Source organism: Leopardus geoffroyi, chromosome B1 (genome assembly GCF_018350155.1).
Source record: "Leopardus geoffroyi isolate Oge1 chromosome B1, O.geoffroyi_Oge1_pat1.0, whole genome shotgun sequence".
In the NCBI taxonomy this organism is placed as follows: Eukaryota; Metazoa; Chordata; class Mammalia; order Carnivora; family Felidae; genus Leopardus; species Leopardus geoffroyi.
In genome coordinates, this window is record NC_059327.1 from 166,665,775 (window position 1) to 166,684,685 (window position 18,911).

An 18,911-nucleotide genomic window follows, 5' to 3' on the forward strand; every position below is an offset into this window, starting at 1 on the left:
AGCTCAATAAGAAAAAGATAGCCTAAAAGGAAATTGAGTAAATGAAATGAACACTTCATAAAAGAGAAAACTAGAGTACTTAATAAACATACGAAAATGTGGTAAATTTCATTATTAATAGACAATGGTAGCACTATGAACCATTCACACAAATCTTAATGGCTAAAATGAAGCATTCTGTTTATACCGGGTTGTACAGAAACAAGACTTCTAGGATTTCAACTTGAAAATATCTTGTTGAGGATGCACATATAGTACATTCTAGTAATACTACTTGTAGATTTATTCTAGAATAGTGGTGGCGTACCATGGTCCATGGGTCAAATTCTGTCAGTAACTTATTTTTATATATAAAGACTTACTGGAATATAGCCACACTGACTCATTTAAGTACTATTTGTGAGGACTTTCACACTACAATAGCAAAGTTGGGTGGTTGTGATGCCATATATAAAGCCTATAATGTTTACTTACTGGCCCCTTATGGAAAAGTTTGCTAATCTGGCTTAGAGTAACTCTGGGGCCTTTGTCCTAAAAGCGTTGTATAATAAGGCTCTTTGCAGTATTGCTTTGCAGTAGTTACAGTTTGGAAATAGAAAAAAAAAAAGAATATAGAAACAGGATGAATATTGTGAAGTATTCTTAAAAAGTCATGCTATGTAGCAATGAAAATGAGTCCAAGTACAAGATACATTGCCATGAATGGATTTCAGTAATATGACTAAAAAGTCAGTGTCAGAAATGTATGCACTGTATAATACCATTTACATAAGTGTTAAAAATGTGATACAGAAACATATACTTATGTAATAAAATTTTAAGCACGTGTAGGAGAATGATAAACACCAAATCCAAGATAATTATTTCCTCAGAGAGTAGGGGAATGTGATTGAGGAGGAATAAACGAGAAAGAAGGCTTCAATAATATTTGTGATGGCATTTCTGCTGGTGATGGTTCCAAGATGTTTATGATATTCTTTATACTCTTGCATATGTCTGAAGACAAGCTAAGATAATACACAAAAGAAAGCCATGGTGCCTTTTGTGAAGATTTGCAAGCTTGTTGGGAGGAACAAACATACAGTTGCAGTATGGGATCTGAAAGTAATGGAAAGCTTTAGGAGTAATGAAGATACACAGATAGCTGACTGGGTATTTTCCAGGTGTTCAAGGGACTGGGAATGTGGTTGTGAGTAGTTCCCCACTCAGGCAGGTAGGAAACTTGCTTTAGGTGAGGCCTGGTAGTGTGGATTATTAAAATTGCCTACAATATAACACGAACGCCTGGTTAGGGTGGGGCGGGGGAGAAAGAGTCAGAGATTACTCTCTGTAAGAGGTTGGCAGGCACACCTGGGACACCATGAATGCTCAGGAACAAACAGTATTCCCGAAAGCAGTTTTTAAAAAGAACTCACCTGAAACTTACTGTGTATAAAGCTTACATATCTCCTATGTGTTAGATCTGCAGGAAATGATTGCCGTAGAAATAGCTTCTGAAACAGATAAAACCTATCCTAGTTTTACAGAAATGGAAAATCTGAATTTGATGTTTTACAAAAAGTTACAAAATGCATTCAGTTTGCCTGGACAAGTAAATATCCTATGTATTCACATTAGGCTTGGATTTGATGGAACCGTGGTTGGAAAGAAACACGTGCATAAAAACTTAAGATAACAAAGACTCATCTCTTAATCTAGATCTTTCTTTAAAAAATTGAGTTACACCTGTATGAAATTAAACATTTTTAAGAAAGGACTCACTGAGAGCATCAATTCAACCGTGAAATTTTCTCCTAAGGATCAGGGACACAGCCCAGAGCCTCTCCTTATTTTCTGTTCGTATGTCATGACCTATGGCTGATACTTACTGTCTTCATCCATTCAGTTTTTGAGAGTTCACTGAGAATCATTTGTTTGATTAAGGTTTGTGCAAGTGATTTGATATTTTCATAAGTAGATGGCCTTTTTCATCTATCCTTTTTTACACGCATAATTGTAGTTGAGTGAAACTGCCAATTGCTAAGGTGTTAATTTCAAATGTGATGACTGTGGCTTTGGGATCAAAAGACAGTTTCTGATTTTCCAGTCTCGGCTGTGTAATTGAACATTTTGGTGATCTATCATGTGAGTTTGCACAAACATATATTGACAAAAGTTTTAATATCTAAAGATTGTCAGTATTAATCACAATTGTGAATTGTACCTCTTGTCTAAAATGCATACATTCTCTTCTGAGAGAGAGAGAGAGAGGAAGTCAGGGAGTGGAGGAATGAGAGAGAGGGCAAGAAAGAGATTGATTAAGCTAACTTAAAGTGTTAGAGAATCATAATATAGGAATTGATCACTAGCTGTCTGTATGAATATTTAAAAGTATGTTTTAACCTGAGGGAGTTTATCTGCAAAATATTTGTATTTTAAGTATTCCAGTAACTTGTCAAGTATGTTTTTTATGACTAATTTTATAAAATAAATTCTGTTGAAATAATCATCCCCTAATACTTCTTGCTAGCAATACTGTATCTCACCATTTTTTAAGATTAAAAAAGAAATATGATATTTTATAGTTCCTTTGGCAACAGCAGATGATGACTCATACAGATTTGACAGTGTGTTTAATAGTTGTTTCTTTTTTCCTTCTTTTTTTGGGGGGCGGGGGAGCTACTAAGAAGGCCACCTGCTTTTTCTTGAGATAAATACTTAGAACAATCACCCAGACCCTGGCCAAACATGCCCCCTTTCCTATACTTGGAAACTATAGGATGCAGTAACGCCGTTTAAAACCTTGTTCAGTTTAAAGAAGCCAGATAGATTTATTCTTTTCTTTTAATAGTAATATGTAGCTAATTGTATAAACACAATACTTATCCCATTGTTAAGTGTCAACATTTATTGATAAAGAAATAACCTTTCAAAACTTCTGTCAGTATAGTGTTCCCTCTTTATAAACTATTGATATTATTTTTGGTGGAATTTTATAGTGTCCTTGTATCTGAAACATTTATTATTTTCAAAAGAATTATATTTTATATTTCAGGAATATACAATTGATGTTTTCTTTCGACAAAAATGGAAAGATGAACGGTTAAAATTTAAAGGCCCAATGAACATTCTTCGACTCAACAATTTAATGGCTAGCAAAATCTGGACTCCTGATACCTTCTTTCATAATGGGAAAAAATCGGTAGCTCATAATATGACAATGCCAAATAAGCTTCTTCGGATCCAGGATGATGGGACTCTGCTGTACACAATGAGGTATGTTTTTAAGTTTGATATGTTGCATTTAGGGGCACCTGGGTGGCTCAATCGGTTGAGCCTCTGACTTCGGCTCAGGTCATGATCTCGCAGTTGGTGGGTTCAAACCCCGCATCAGGCTCTGGGCTCACAGCTCAGAGCCTGGAGCCTGCTTCAGATTCTGTGTCTCCTTCTCTCTCTGTTCCTCCCCAACTCATGCTCTCTCTCTCTCTCTCTCTCTCAAAAATAAATGAGCATCAAAAAAAACATTTAAATACTAAGAAATCCATGTATTAACAACCAACCAACCTAGTCATCAAGTATTAACACAAGTTGAACATTTTTATAACAGATTATGGAAGTACTCATAGTATGCTTTGTAAATCTCTGGATATTAAAATAAGGTAAAATAGTATTTATGAGATTGATTCTCATCTTAGTGTTAAAGCTTAAACATTACCTTAATTATTAAGAATTGATTATTTTTGGGGTGCCTGGGTGGCTCAGTCAGTTAAGTGTCAGACTTGGTTTCAGCTCAGGTCACGATCTCATGGTTATGAGATCGAGCCCTGGGTCAGGCTCCTCACTAGACATGGAGCCTGCTTGAGACTCTCTTTCTCCCTCTCCTGCGCCTCTCCAGCATGCACCAAAATAAATAAATAAATTAATTAATTAATTATTAAAATAAAAATAAAAATAAAAAAGAAGACGACAAATTGATTATTTTTGGCTATTTCTTTTTGACACTACATTTTAATTAAGTGGAGTTTAAATATCGTGATTTGAAATTTCCTTTATACCAACCTGTAATTTTATTTTTAATATTTCATCAGATATGCCATCAAAATTTTAAGTGATTTTTTTAAGCTAACTTTTACTTAATATTTTGGTCCTCCTTATAGAAGTTACTCTAAAGAAAAAAATATTTTTTAAAGAGGTAGTTTTTATTCAATAAGCCTTACAGGTACCATAATCACATACATTAAGTAATCTGAATTGCCATTTTGTAAATCAAATAATATCGTGTAGTGTCAATTTTATGTGATTCAACCTTTCAAAATCATATAAAGAAATATATAGCTGTTGACTTTAGCAAGTATTCCATTAAACTCTTCTCATGAATTAATCTTTTAAAATAAGTTACTTATATAACAAAACAATCACAAATCTAATTAAGTGGTGTATAATCTAAAATGTAAATGTTTAATAAAGGCTTTGAAGCATTGGTAACTATCAGCATTAAATATAGATTAGTCATGGGTGCCTGGGTGGCTCAGTTGGTCAAGCATCTGACTCTTGATTTTGGCTCAGGTCACGATCTCATAATTCGTGAGTTCGAGCCCCATGTCAGGCTCTGTGTTGACCGTGCAGAGCCTGCTTAGGATTCTGTCTTTCTCCCTCTCTCTTTGCCCTCCCCAACTTGCACTCTTTCTCAAAATAAATAAACTTAACTAAATAAATATAGATTAATCATATATTTGAGACATTTGATGTAATATTATTTCATATGAAATGTTAAGTGGTGGATTTCAGTTGTGTAAATTATTTAAGAAGGGGCAATCATAGAGTCCTCATCTTTAAAGAAGAAACTCTTAAGGACTCACTAAATGACCATTGCCTAACACGGAGATGCTAGCTATTCTCTGCCTCTCTCTCTGAATCCTGCAATACAGATGCATTACCCCTGTTGAACGTATACTTTGATCATTCCTGTGGATTAATCCAATGACTGGAAATTTTGGCTTTAAACAAATAATTGGCAGAGAACACACAGTTTTGGAAAATATTGCATGGAGTTCTACTTAAATACTCTCTTAGAAGTATATAAGCTATAATTAAATTGTTGGCCACATTTTTTTATTGTGATGAGAAGTTCAATTTAATACCTTTTCTATACACTTTACCTATGTGAGACATGGAATAATTGATAGTTTTCTTTATAGCAAGTTTGCTGTGATTACTCTTTAATGTGATCATGTAGATGCAGAAAAAAAATATTTGTTTAACAATATGTGTCCATAATTTAGCAAATAGTCTAATTTCAACAAGATATTTCTAGGAGGCACAGTTATATATGTATCTCTTTCTACTTCTACATTTAAATTCATGTACCTAAATGTAGTATGTGATACTCATTTTACATATTTTTGAAGGGAGCTCCTGTGAGCCGATACTGAATTCTTGTATCAGTTTTGCTCTGTGGTTGCTGAGGAGCTGGTGGGTGAAAGTCGTGTTCTTTTTATAATACAGATTCTTTTCTTTTTTTCTCTAGGATTTCAAATATTAATAGTGAATGTTATTGTGCAAATAGCCCTTAAATAATATATATATCTTCTTCTTAACAAATCACAGAGTACAAATTGGTTAAGAATATTTGTAAATAAATATTGTTATTTGAGCTCAGATTTTGTATATGCTAATGTCTTCTGAAGGATCACGTAAAAGTGAAAGAACAAAAACATTTCAATGTGAATTAGCCTAATACAATGCTCTAATGAAGATCCCACCTCATCACTGATGCTGTTCCCAACAGTAGGGAGTGATTTGTCGTCACTTGCCAATTTACTTAAACAAAGAGTGAAATTTTCACTTTTAGGCTTACAGTTCAAGCTGAATGTCCAATGCACTTGGAGGATTTTCCTATGGATGCTCATTCGTGTCCTCTGAAATTTGGCAGCTGTAAGTATGGGGATGGAGGTACATATTTTGGGTCTATATAATCAAGGAGAGCTTGCTGCAATGCTCAACTATAGAGTTTTTCTTCTAGTATTGTGAAATGCTTAATATTTACCCAAAAAGATATAGAAGTAAAAGACTTGCTGATTTCCCTCAAGGAACTAATTTGCTAGCCCTATTGTACTCTCAAATATCATTATATTTTAATCATGGTGTTTAAATTATCCCTTGTTTTACTGCTGATAAAGAACATCATGTGTTTTTATACATGGGAAAAGGTACTCTAGTAGCTCCTTGTCAAGGTCCAGACCATATCGTTTACCTTCTTTTCCAAGTTCTAGCACACTAAAAATGCAAAAATAATTTTTTTTGATAACTAGGAATGAATTGTAAGGGTTAGATTCTGTTGTTTATTAAAGCAATAATCAGCGTGCTGCAAATGGCAGGCACAGAAGCTGGATCTGTGCAATTATCTTCCTACTTTTCAACTAAATGGAAGTGATTTTGTTTAATTTCCTAAAATAAATTTGAAGGGGATGATGCAGTGGATTGCTGCATGCAGGCACCTTCTGTGTACATGAAATAATTCAGAAAAGGCTCTGTGTATTTGGCTATTCTCTGGGTCACTGAGGTTATATCTTGTATGTCAAGCAGAAGCATCCACTCTGCTGGAATAATTGAAAAGAGGGAAGGTCAAATCATCTCCCAAGGCCCACAAAGCATTTAGGGCAGGGTTGGGATAAATTCATGGAGAGGACTGTCACAGCTTCTCTCTTGTGTTAGCCTGTCCCATTACCTAAGCTTTTCAGAAACCTACCTTACTCTTTCAGGTATCCCCATCTTTGTCCATTCAGGGCACCTTTTGATTTTTCATTCCCTTGAATAGAAATGAAGTGCTCTCACCTGGTTAAAAAGATGCATGATTGAATAAGTGCCTTTACCCTACAGACTGTATCAAGTGAAAGAAAAGGGACGAAAGATAGCTAATATGAATGCAAACTCCTCTAATTATTTTGATGACCACAGTCTTGTGGATTGAGAAGTTCAATCTCGTTTGTTCTGTTCATTCTGACAAAAGGTGTCAGCTCTCAATTTTCTTTGAGACTCTCTTCTTTAAGTACAAAGCCTTCTTTTATTGTCATGGAAACCATCACTTCAATACTGGCATTTTTTCCAAAATTATTTAAGATAGTCAATCATGTTATACAACATAAACATGATGCTGAAAAAACTACAGCAGATGCAGCAGAGAAAACCTCATTTGCATTACATAAATGGCATTAAAGAGAAAATTGAAAAGGCTTGATACCAAGGAAAGGATTTATTCAAAATGCAGCAACGGCTCAAGAAGGGAAGGAATTTTTCACTGGGCAAGTCAGTACCATTAAGGCACCAAATATAAATGATTTGATGTCTCCATTTTGAATATGCAATAAATATGCTTAAAAATATGTTAAATGAAATTTAAAAATCCCCTGTAGTGTGTCCACAGAGTAGTGAAATATTGCATGCTTGAGAACATGGCTTTCTCCATCTCAAAGTGATACTGACAACACGCAAAGTTTATTGTTAGGCGTTCTCTAAGTAATTGCTTTTGGATTTCATTTTCTTCATGTTTGTTTTCTGACACTTTGAATGAACAATTTGTATATTCTTTTACTGATCCTTGACGATAGTAGGTGCCTGATCCATAGTGTTAAAAGTATGGACATTAAGCATGGTATAAAAAACCAACCCAAACCTTAAAATGTTGGCACAACAGATTTTGGCAGAAACAGCCATTTGTTCATTCCTCTCTTGCTTACAAGCCCCCTTTTCTCCCCTAAAGTGATAGAACTTATGGAAACTTATCATTGTCCTCAAATTAAAGAAGCATCTTTTGTATAAATGTACAATTTTGAATTCATTTTTGTTTTGCTTTATTTCTGTTGCCTTACCTCTTTATATATTTTCTTGCTATTTAAAAGTTCCTGAATGGGAGTCTGGATATATTCTGTCCATTAGTCCAAAGGAGATTGTAAATCATCTTCTGGGATAAAAGTTAATAATTCAAAATAATTTGGGGATTTTTTTCTGGTTATCAAATATTCAGAATCAAGTCAATGTGCATTTGATGTTTAATGCAGATTAGGACTCAAAAATGGGCTATTTACCGGAATTAAATGTAATTATTTAATGAAAATCCAATTTAGAGATAGAGTTTATAGTAAAATGTGTAAAACAAGCTATCTTTCTCTCCTTTTTTTACACTTTACTGATAAACACTGCAATGGTCTCCTGGTTTATATGTGTGTTTGTGGGCCAGGAATGCCTTCCTGGTCTTTCGTAACTTTCTGCTTTGTCTTCTCTCACCAGTCTCTAAAAACCATATTCCTGTCTGACTAATGAAATGCTATCATTGCTTTTTCATGAAACACATGGGAAGTATCAGTCACTTTCTTTAACAGATTCTTGGGCTCCTATGCAGATTTCCATCTTCTGTAAAATTAAATAACATAAGAAAATATTATGAGTTTATTGATCAATCTAGCAAGAATGAACCAAGAACTTTTTCTGGGTGACAGCCTCTGTGCCAGGTGCAAGCAGTGTAGACATGAGCAAGATACAGTCCCTGCCCTTCAGTGTCTCACTAGTTCCTCAAAAGTGTCACTGCACTTGTAGGGTGTTATTTTCTCTTATTGATGTTTAAATGTTAAACATCACAATTCAAAAGTAGAATGATTACACTTAAGAAAACTTCATAATTTATTAATATTCACAACTATTGATGTATATTCATAGGGAAAACAAAACAAGCCACTTGATGATCTGCAAATGGATTGCTAGTTATCCACATTACCGATGTTACTTATTTAATCATAATAGCAGAATCATCAGTGATTAACTAATTGAAATTAATACAGACTTAGACTTTAGAGTAACTAGAATTCATATGCCAACTATAGGAATATAACTGCTATTAAATGTGTATACACACACATACAAAGATATACAGATATATATATATATATATATATATATATATATGTATATATATATATTTAGAATCCTATTTCAAATATTGGTTCACAGAATATAATTATGGATATAGGTGAATATGGAAACAGTGAAAAGAGTATTTCACTGATACTAACATTTAGTAGTAACACTCAGAAACCAGGCAACATTGTAGTATGCTATTAAAGACCACACAGAAAATAAGATGCAAACTCATAAACATTCACTTTATTGTTACTGATGCTTAAGTGTGAATTTATTTGTGATCTCAGACCTTGGATCAACGTAGGTAGCAGGGTCATCCCAGAACAATGTTATCAAACTAGAAAACTTGTCGGTGGCATGTAAATGAATTTTCCGGAATCCCAGAGAGCTAGGGGCAGGGATATTGCTGGAGACAGCTAATCCTTTCTCTCTTCCAATTGACTACGTAACTCTAATGCTGAGGTTTGCTCAAGAACCAGGAGTAACTAATGCTTCTAAAACATTCCCATGAGCAAAAGTACATAGAAGTTCTTCAACAGGTCAGTAGTATAACAAGAATTATCTGTTAATTCAACTGCTGGAGAGACTATCTTCATGGAGAGGTCATAACAGCTACAGGGGAAATGCCGGGGCCAGAGAAAGGCTAAGACAAGATATGCTGCCTGCCCTCCAGCACTAGAATCATCTAACTTCTGCTAAGTTCTGTATCTTTGGCCAAATAAATCAGAAGGTTATACCGGATCTGTATATGTTTTGTCTATTGCCAGTCCATAAATTAACAGGGATGCTATGAAAGTATAGTCCAGTGAGTTCTATGTGCATTGATTTTAAAATGAACATCTTTTAAGGAGTACATATATCTTGATGAGATTATGGCATTCTGATTTATTTTACATGTTCTGCAATAACTGGTTCTCATTCTTCTAATGAAATGCATTGAATCATGAGAGCCAAGTCATTTAGTTCTTAGCCAGGGAAAGGTTTTGAAGAAAAACTTACAAAACTAACTACAAAAATAGTCCTTAAACTAAATACAATGCAATTCATCAGTATTCTCTTTTGGTAATAAGTTACCTTTATGTCCAGAGAGTGCTATCATTTTGAATTATAAATGTTATTTCATAAGAGATTGCTATTGCTATTTCGAAGCGAGCCATTTAAATGGACTTTGGGTATTTAAAAGCTATTTATTACAATGTCTTCATCTACTACCTTGGAATTATGGAAGATATTTTGACCATCTCAGGGCTCAGTGATTTTTGTAAGCTCTGAAGAGATATTTGCTGTTCACTTCTCAAAGTGATTGCAATGAAAATACTCTGCGGTCATGATTTTCTCTCTTGATCTGCTTCAACATTCTTCATATTGAAAGTTGTAAATTTCAAAGACTTTTTCTTACTCTATAAAATATTATCTATAAATATCAAGTTTTATAATAAATAGTGTTTCTATGTAATATATAACTTTTGATGTTGCACTTTGTTGATGGTTCTTAACTAAAGGGCTTAATTTTTTTTTTTCTACAGATGCATATACCACTTCAGAGGTCACTTATATTTGGACTTACAATGCATCTGATTCAGTGCAAGTTGCTCCTGATGGTTCCAGGTTAAATCAGTATGATCTGCTGGGCCAATCAATTGGGAAGGAGACAATTAAATCCAGTACAGGTTAGTAAAATAAGCCTAAAAAGGAGCAACTTTTTTTTTTAATGTTTATTTATTTTTGAGACAGAGAGACAGAGCATGAGTGGGGGAGGGGCAGAGAGAAAGGGAGACACAGAATCCAAAGCAGGCTCCAGGCTCTGAGCTGTCAGCACAGAGCCCAACACAGGGCTGGAACTCACAAATTGTGAGATCATGACCTGAGCCGAAGTTGGACGCTTAACCAACTGAACCACCCAGGTGCCCCCTGCAAAAAAGCAAGTTTATAATAAAATTGATGGGTTGAAGTCATTGGAAATACGTTAGTTTGCTTAACAACTTTTGCTCCTGGGCTCAAGAACTAGCAGCACAGATTGTAGGAGCTTGTTAGATATTTACAGTCTCAGACCTGACTTCCTACTAAGTCTGGATCTGCATTTTAACAAGATTCCAAGGAGATTCCAAGGAGGTGTGCATAAAGTTTAGAAACAGTGGTCTAAAATATACTGCCAATTCAAAGAGTGCATGTCTTTTCAGACAAGACAATTTTACCCTCAAACAGTGTTACAATTTCCCTAGTTTTCTAATTATTTTCCTCCTATTTTGGATAATTTATGACTATTCAACTCTTGATTTCTGGATAATTACTACTGGCCTGCATGGGAAAGCTGATGCCTTTTTTTTCTTAAAAATTTTTTTTTTTTTTTTTTACCGTTTATTCAGTTTTGAGAGAAAGAGAGACAGAGCATGAGCAGAGTAGGGTTAGAGAGAGAGGGAGACACGGAATCTGAAGCAGTCTCCAGGCCTGAGCTGTCAGTACAGAGCCTGATGCGGGGCTCAAACTCACAAACCATGAGATCACGACTTGAGCCGAAGTCAGACACTTAACCGACTGAGCCACCCAGGTGCCCCAAGCTGATGCCTTTTCTAAGGGCCACACTCATCTAAGAAAAAGCAGCCACATTGAACTAATGATTGTATATCTGTCAGGTGTAACCTCAGAGACCAGAAAGGAAGGTAGCTCTCAGGACTGGATAGAAATAATGGTAGTGAATTAGAATACACATACAACATTGAGACAATCAGAATGGGTGACAGGGTCAAAAGTGGAAAATTTGGGCCCAAAGACCGGGTCAGTTTTGGAGATGTGACCAGAGACTGGCACTTTAAAAAGCCGGAGAGTTAGAACGATCAGAGCAGAGACTGGAAGTTGGTATCAGTGGGGATAAGAGACCTGAGCAAGTAAGATAATTCATGATCAGAGAGCATTTGTGCATCCTGTATCCCCTTGGTCAACAAGCATGACCTGGAGAGAAAGAGAAATGCCGTACCTCAGGCATGTAGTGCAAGTTTCTTGGTAATATTAAAATTCACTTTTAAAAATCCTTGCTATGCTAAAGAGGCATTTAAAGGTTTATACTTTTCATGGCATATATGTGATAAATTCTTTTTTTTTTTTTTTAAATCAGGGACTGTTCTTTCTCAAATCCGTTCCATTTCCAAAATGTTCAAACTATTGACTATTACAGTTCCTTAAGCTTCTTAAATTTTTCTTCTAGGTGAATATACCGTAATGACAGCTCATTTCCACTTGAAAAGAAAAATTGGGTATTTTGTGATTCAGACTTATCTGCCTTGCATCATGACTGTCATTCTCTCCCAAGTGTCATTCTGGCTTAACAGAGAATCTGTTCCTGCAAGAACTGTGTTCGGTGAGTGAATAACTACACACTTTCTTGTACAGCACATTATGTTTTGTAGCAAACTTTCAAAGGCATTATCTCTCTTGATACTCACACCAGTAATTTGTGGTGTGTGGGGCTGGGTATATCGGCTCCTTTTAGAGGTGAGGAAGCTGAGGCTCAGAGAGTTAAATACAGAGTCAGTGCCACCCTGTTAATAAGAGATATAAACACTACTCAGATTTTCTGGAAATATGTTCAGTCTTCTTTCTGTTTTGCTCTTCTTTTATTGTCAAATTGGTTTCCATACAACACCCAGTGCTCATCCCAACAGGTGCCCTCCTCAATGCCCATCACCCACTTTCCCCTCTCCCCCACCCCCCCCATCAACCCTCAGTTTGTTCTCAGTATTTAAGAGTCTCTTATTGTTTGCTTCCTTCCCTCTCTGTTTGCTCTCCTTTTCAATTTGCTTTTCATCATTTGTTTCCATGTTAGCATAAAGAGAATATTCTTAGAGGCTTTGACTTGGAGTATAATAGTACCATATTTCTGGGTTTTCTATGTTTATTTCTGCTTTGTTCTCTTTTTAGATGGACAAAGATGATTTTTGTATTTCAGGTTAGACAGAGAAAGGGAAGAAGAGAAAGAGAAAGAGACCCCTCATTCACTACCACTAGTGTGTTTAATAAAGTGATTTTCTTGATTATAACGATGCAGGGGAATTACTGCTTTTTGGATGAATCGAAGTAGGCTGAACACATCTTGCACAAAGTAGATTACCTTTGTGTGTTTGTTCCCCTCGTTCATTTAACGTTTTATTGAGGATACACTCTGTTGGATATTGTACCAGGCCTTAGAGCTCAAATACATATAAAATATAGTCCCTGCATTCAACTAGTTCAGTAATAGCGGAGGGCAACAGAATAAGCAGAAGAGATAATGGTGATACAAGATTAAGGCATTATAAAAGAGGTATATAAAAGTTATTACAAGAAAGCAGCAAGGATCCTCTCTAAAAGAACTGGTTAGGTAGTTTAGTTAACACTTGAGCTAAGTCTTGAAGGATGATGGGAGTTTCCCAGACAGATGGAATTAGGCAGGAATCCTACCAGAAAGGTAGACTGTGCCATAACATCAAGGGATGGAAGCACATAGTGTGTTCAGTTGCCGTGAACTTCTTCAGTGTTAGTGTAGATACATACAGATAGAAGTATTGTTTGAGACCTAGATGACAAGAGCCTTGTAACCCAGGCTAGCACAAGGTATCTCTATCTTAACAGGCTACAGCAACTCATTTTAGTATTTTGAAGGCATGTAAAATGTTTAGAACAGTGACTGACATTTAATACGTGCTATATGATATTAGCTATTCTTATTATCAATGCACAAAAATTGGTTTGATTTTCAACACCAGCAATTAATCATTCAACAGGAAATTAAGACAATGATTCTATTTACAATGCATTGAAAAAGAATAAAATACCTAGGGATAAATTTAACCAAGTAGGTGAAGGACTTGTCCACTGAAAAACTAAAAAAACTTTGCTGAGAGAAATTAAAGAATACCTAATTAAATGGAAAGACATGATCATGGATTAGAAGACAGTACTGTTAAAATGGGAATAATCCCCAAAGTGGTCTATAGATTCAATTCAATACCTGTCAAAAGTCCAATGGCCTTCTTTTATAGAAATGGCAAAAGGCAATCCTCAAATTCATAGGGAATTATAAGAGGCTCCAAATAATCAAAATAATATGGAAAAAGAAAAACAAAGTTGGCTACTACACATTTCCCAGTTTCAAAACGGTACAAAGAAAGCTACATTAATCAAAACAGTGTGGTAGTGGCATAAGGATAGACATATAGATCAATAGAATAAAATCAAGAGAGAAACAAACATTCACGGTGAACTGAGTGTATTAACACCACTCTAGGGACTTTTGGCAAGGGTACCTGCAGCTACAAGACCACCACATACAAAGAAATGAAGCTGGACTCCTCCTTCACTCCAGATACAGCAGTGAACTCAAATGGATATAAAACTTTAATATAAAATCTAAAACCATAAAGCTATTGAAAGAAAGCATATGATAAATCTTTACGATCTTAGGCCTAGCAATGGATTATTAGATTTGACACCAAAGGCATGAGTGACAAAGAAAAAATAAATAAATTGGATCCGTGAAATTTGAAAACTTTTGTGCCTCAAGGAACATTATCAAGAATGTGAAAAGACAACTTACATGTGGGAGAAAATACTTTCAAATTGTATATCTGATAAGGATTTAATATCCTGAATTAATAAAGAACTCTAAGACTCCAAAAAAAAACAAAAAACAAAAAACAAAAACAACCCCTAAAACCAGACTTAAAAAATGGACAAAGAACTTGAATAGGCTTTTTTTCTAAAGAAAGTATACAAATGGCAAACAAGAACATGAAATGCTGTGAAACAACATTGGACATTAAACAAATACAAATCAAAACCACAATAAAATACATTTCACACACATTGGGATGGTAATAATAATAATACTATCAAAGCAAAACAAAACAAAACCACAAGAAATAAGTGTTGTGATGTTGTGGAGAAATAGAAACCCTTATGTATTGCTGGTGGGAATGTAAAATGATGCAACCTCAGTGGGCAGTAGTTTGGCACTTCCTTAAAAAGTTCAATATAGAATTTTTCCCCATATGACCTATCGTTCCACCTTGAGGTATATACTTAAGATTAGCGAAAACATATGTTCCAATGGAAACTTGTATGCAAATGTTTATAGCAGCATCGTTTGTAATAATCAAAAGGTAGGAACAACACAGATTTCCTTCAGCAGGTGAATGGATAGCCAAAATGTGCTTTACACTTACAATGGGACATTGTTCACCGATAAAAGTGACTAAACACTGATAGCATGCTACCACATGGGTGAACTTGAAAAACATGCTAAGTGAAAGAAGGTGGCCACAAAACGTCTTTGTATGATTCCTTTCATAAGAATTACCCAAATAGGCAAATCCATAGAGATGGACGGCATTTAGTGGTTGCCAGTAAATGGAGGCAGGGAAAATGGGGGTTGGTTGTTCCTTAATAGGAACAGGATGTTCCTCTAGGGTAATGAAAGGGTTTGAAACTAGAGAGAGGTGGTGGTTTGCAGAACACTGTGAATGCATAAATGCCGCTGAATTGTATACTTTAAAATGGTTAATTATACACACACACACATATATATATATATATATATATATGAATTTCACCTTAGTAAAATAATTTTTAAAAGTCACGGATTAAAAAAAACAGCAAGGAATGAGCACATCAAAGATTTCCAAGGATTTAGACTCAGAAGTATCTTCTCAGATACCTATTTCAAAAATTGCAAATTTTTGAGGCAAAAGCAGAAAAAAAATGATGTGGCAAAAAATAAGAGAAAACTTCCATTCAGATAGTTTAAACAATAAAGGTGCATGATTTTCAGAGCATAAGTAATACAGAAAAAAAATTTGGGATAAAATTACATAATTGTTACTGAATTAATATTCCAGAAGGATCTAAATTTATATGTAAATATGTGTCAGATAAAATAGAATGATGAAGTATTTGTTTAATAGAGGTTGTGAAGAAAATAAATTGAGGCAAATAAAGACAGATTTCATAGTATAAATGACATAGATGTATACATTAAAAGAGGCCAACAGGACTCTAATTAAATATACAGGAGAGATATATACATGAATAAATATTTAACTTTGAATCAATGGAATGTGTTAGAGTCAAGGCTCCTAGGTTGGAGTGTAACAAATGTACCAAAGCTTTTAAAGATTGGTTGTAAAAGTTAACACGTATAAAATTAAGAATCCAGGCTATATTTGAATGTGTACACTTTATGTGAATTATTTACACTAAAGATGTAGGGATCCATCCAAAAGTCAGATGTTCGTATCAATTAAAACCATTAGGTGGTAAGAACATTTTTAGTATTATCTCTACAAATTATTCTGTGTAAAGTTTTGTAATAAATGTAATCCTGTGTGAGTATGTGTTATGTGCGTGTGCAGAAGTAGAAGATAAACAAAAATCTGATGTCTTGCCTCAGTGGAACTTGAAAGCTGCGTAGCCATCCTACTCCACCTTCATTCCACCATTGCCTGTTTTCTGCCTCTATCTGTATCTGAACATCATCGTCTGACTGATACAGAGCAGATACCTAAGCCAAACTCTAACCTCTTCAGATCTCTGTCTCTGAATTCATAGTCGGGTTTACAAGCTAGTGAGAGATCTTTAAATCATCTGCCCTCCTCATGCTTGTAAGGCCTTCTGTGATGGATAATCCACTCAGGTTAAAAACTATCACAGTTAAGAAATTAATATGCCCTGAGAGACAGAAGTCAAATTTTTCAACCTTTGAGATCTGGCTTCATGCTATGAATAGAATAAGAACAGAGTCTGGAGTCGGATCTGTGTCTCCCTCTCTGCCACGCCCCCGCCCCCCCCCCCCCCCGCCAAATAAATAAACATTAAAACAAAAAAGAAAAGAAAAAAAGAAAATAGAGCAAACAAGATAGTAGGCATAGGAAGAGAAATTACAATATGGGGGTGCCTGGGTGGCTCAGTCGGTAAAGCATCTGACTTCTGCTCAGGTCATGATCTCGTGGCGAGTTCAAATCCCGCGTTGGGCTCTGTGCTGACGGCTCAGAGCCTGGAGCCCACTTCAGATTCTGTGTCTCCCCCTCTCTCTGTGCCACCCCCCCCATGCTCATGCTCTGCCTGTCTCTGTCTTTCAATAATAAATAAATGTTAAAAAAAAAAGAAAGTATAATATGTATCCCTTGGTATTAGAGACTTTGTTCCATTATATTGGGCTTTATCTGTTCAGTTTTTTGTCTATTGCATTTATTTTGTGACTGTAGAGCCAGCTTGATATTTTTCAAAGATCTTTTTTCAAAGGAACGGCCCGTGTATCTTGCAATGACAAAAGCCTTCTTTGATATTTCTCTGAGTGTTCATGCCCAGTTCATTCAACACCAGCGAAATACTTACTGAGCATCTATTTATCAGCACTGTTCTAGATCTTTGGGGGATGTACCTTAATAAAAATCAAACACAGCTCCCTTCCTGATGAGGTAACTGCCCCCTGTTGCCAATAGAATAAGAAAGCACTTGGGTGATTTTAACCTTATATCTCAGGCTTTGTGCTTTCAAAGCTCCTGTGAGTAGACACTACATTTGCAACATACCGACCTCATTTTGTGTTTGTATAAACATATCTATACATTTCTTTATTTTGTGAAGTTGCGGCCCTGGTCCTTTCAGTTGCTTAACATCCTTCAGAACTTTATATAAATGAGAAATAATCATAACAGATTGGTCAATTATTACCTTTATATTTGAATTCAAATCACTTTTCAGATTTATTGATAAGTTTATGCCTATATGACTAAGTGTATATAAAAGTTTATATATGAACATATGAATATATTAATAAGATTGTATATAAGAAATATATATTGGTATTTTTGTCTTAATATTATATTCAGCATGGAAAAGAGGGCTTTCTCTATTAAAAACTAAAATCCAATAACAAACATCTGTTAGGGTGTAAGTTTGTCGGGTAAAAAAGTACAGGGAGATCAAATGCTTTATATTTCATGCTTCATTCATGGCATATACAAGGGCCTTAGCTGCTTGTCTTATATGATGAATTAGGAAATAATTAAAATTCCAAACAAGATATATTTGGATTGCTCATTTTTCATCTTAGTTCTACAGATTTCTATGATTCAGTTTGACTGTATATACCAGGGAGTCCAAAATATAGTGACTGAATATATGAGGGTCTTTTTTTTCCCATATAAAAGTCTACAAGTAGATGGTCCAAGGCTAGTATGGCCATACTATGGGCATCAGGGACTCAGTTTCTTTCTGTCTTTCTTCTTTGATATCCTTAGCATGGAGTTTTGCTTCATGGGCCAAAAAGGCTGTTGGTGCTACAGCCATCACATTCATATCCAGGAAACAGGAAGAGATAAACAAAAAGGGCAAAAGACCTCTTCATAAGGTTTCCCAGTAGTCCCACCCAATAATCTCTATTTATATATCATTAGCCCAACTTGATCTCATAACTGAGAATCTGAGAAATTGCCATGTGGAATAAATTCAGTGTTCAAATATTATACTCTGACTAAATATTGGATTGGTAGCTAGTAGTTTCTTCTACCATAAGAAAAATATAGTAGTTTGCTATAAAGGCCGTAAAATTATTAAGAGCACATATTCTGGAACCATGGTTTCTTGGTTCAAAATCTGGTTCTGTTACTATCAGGTCACTTCTGGCCAGTTTATTTATTTTTTTTTTTAATTTCCTTGCACCTTAGTTTCACCCCTCTGTAAAATTAGGATTATAAAAACTCCCTCATGACATAGTTTAAGGAATAAACACACACATACACATATCTGTACACACATGGAACACTTAGAACAATTCTGGCACATAATAAGTGCTATGCAATTATTTGCATTATTGTTACTATTTATTATCTATGACTTAATTCTCTCCTTCTTGTCAGGATATACATAAAGGATGGTCAGATCTTGCTTTAGTTTTAGTAGCAGTAATCACTTCCCAAGTGGCATATTTCGAGAGTTATGAACTCCGTAAACCTCTGGGGAAGACAGATCTGGGCAGGAATCCAGCT

General features: G+C 35.1%; 1 protein-coding gene across 5 annotated transcripts in view; it reads left to right on the forward strand.

The window, feature by feature from the left end:
* Positions 1-18,911, forward strand: part of GABRA2 (gamma-aminobutyric acid type A receptor subunit alpha2) — a 127,491-nt gene that overhangs the window by 67,273 nt on the left and 41,307 nt on the right. For all 5 annotated transcript variants that reach the window (XM_045474182.1, XM_045474186.1, XM_045474184.1 and 2 more), the window contains 4 exons: positions 3,035-3,255; positions 5,831-5,913; positions 10,419-10,562; positions 12,095-12,247. In XM_045474182.1, the coding sequence (XP_045330138.1) occupies positions 3,035-3,255; positions 5,831-5,913; positions 10,419-10,562; positions 12,095-12,247 (601 nt within the window). The remainder of the gene's footprint in view (positions 1-3,034; positions 3,256-5,830; positions 5,914-10,418; positions 10,563-12,094; positions 12,248-18,911) is intronic.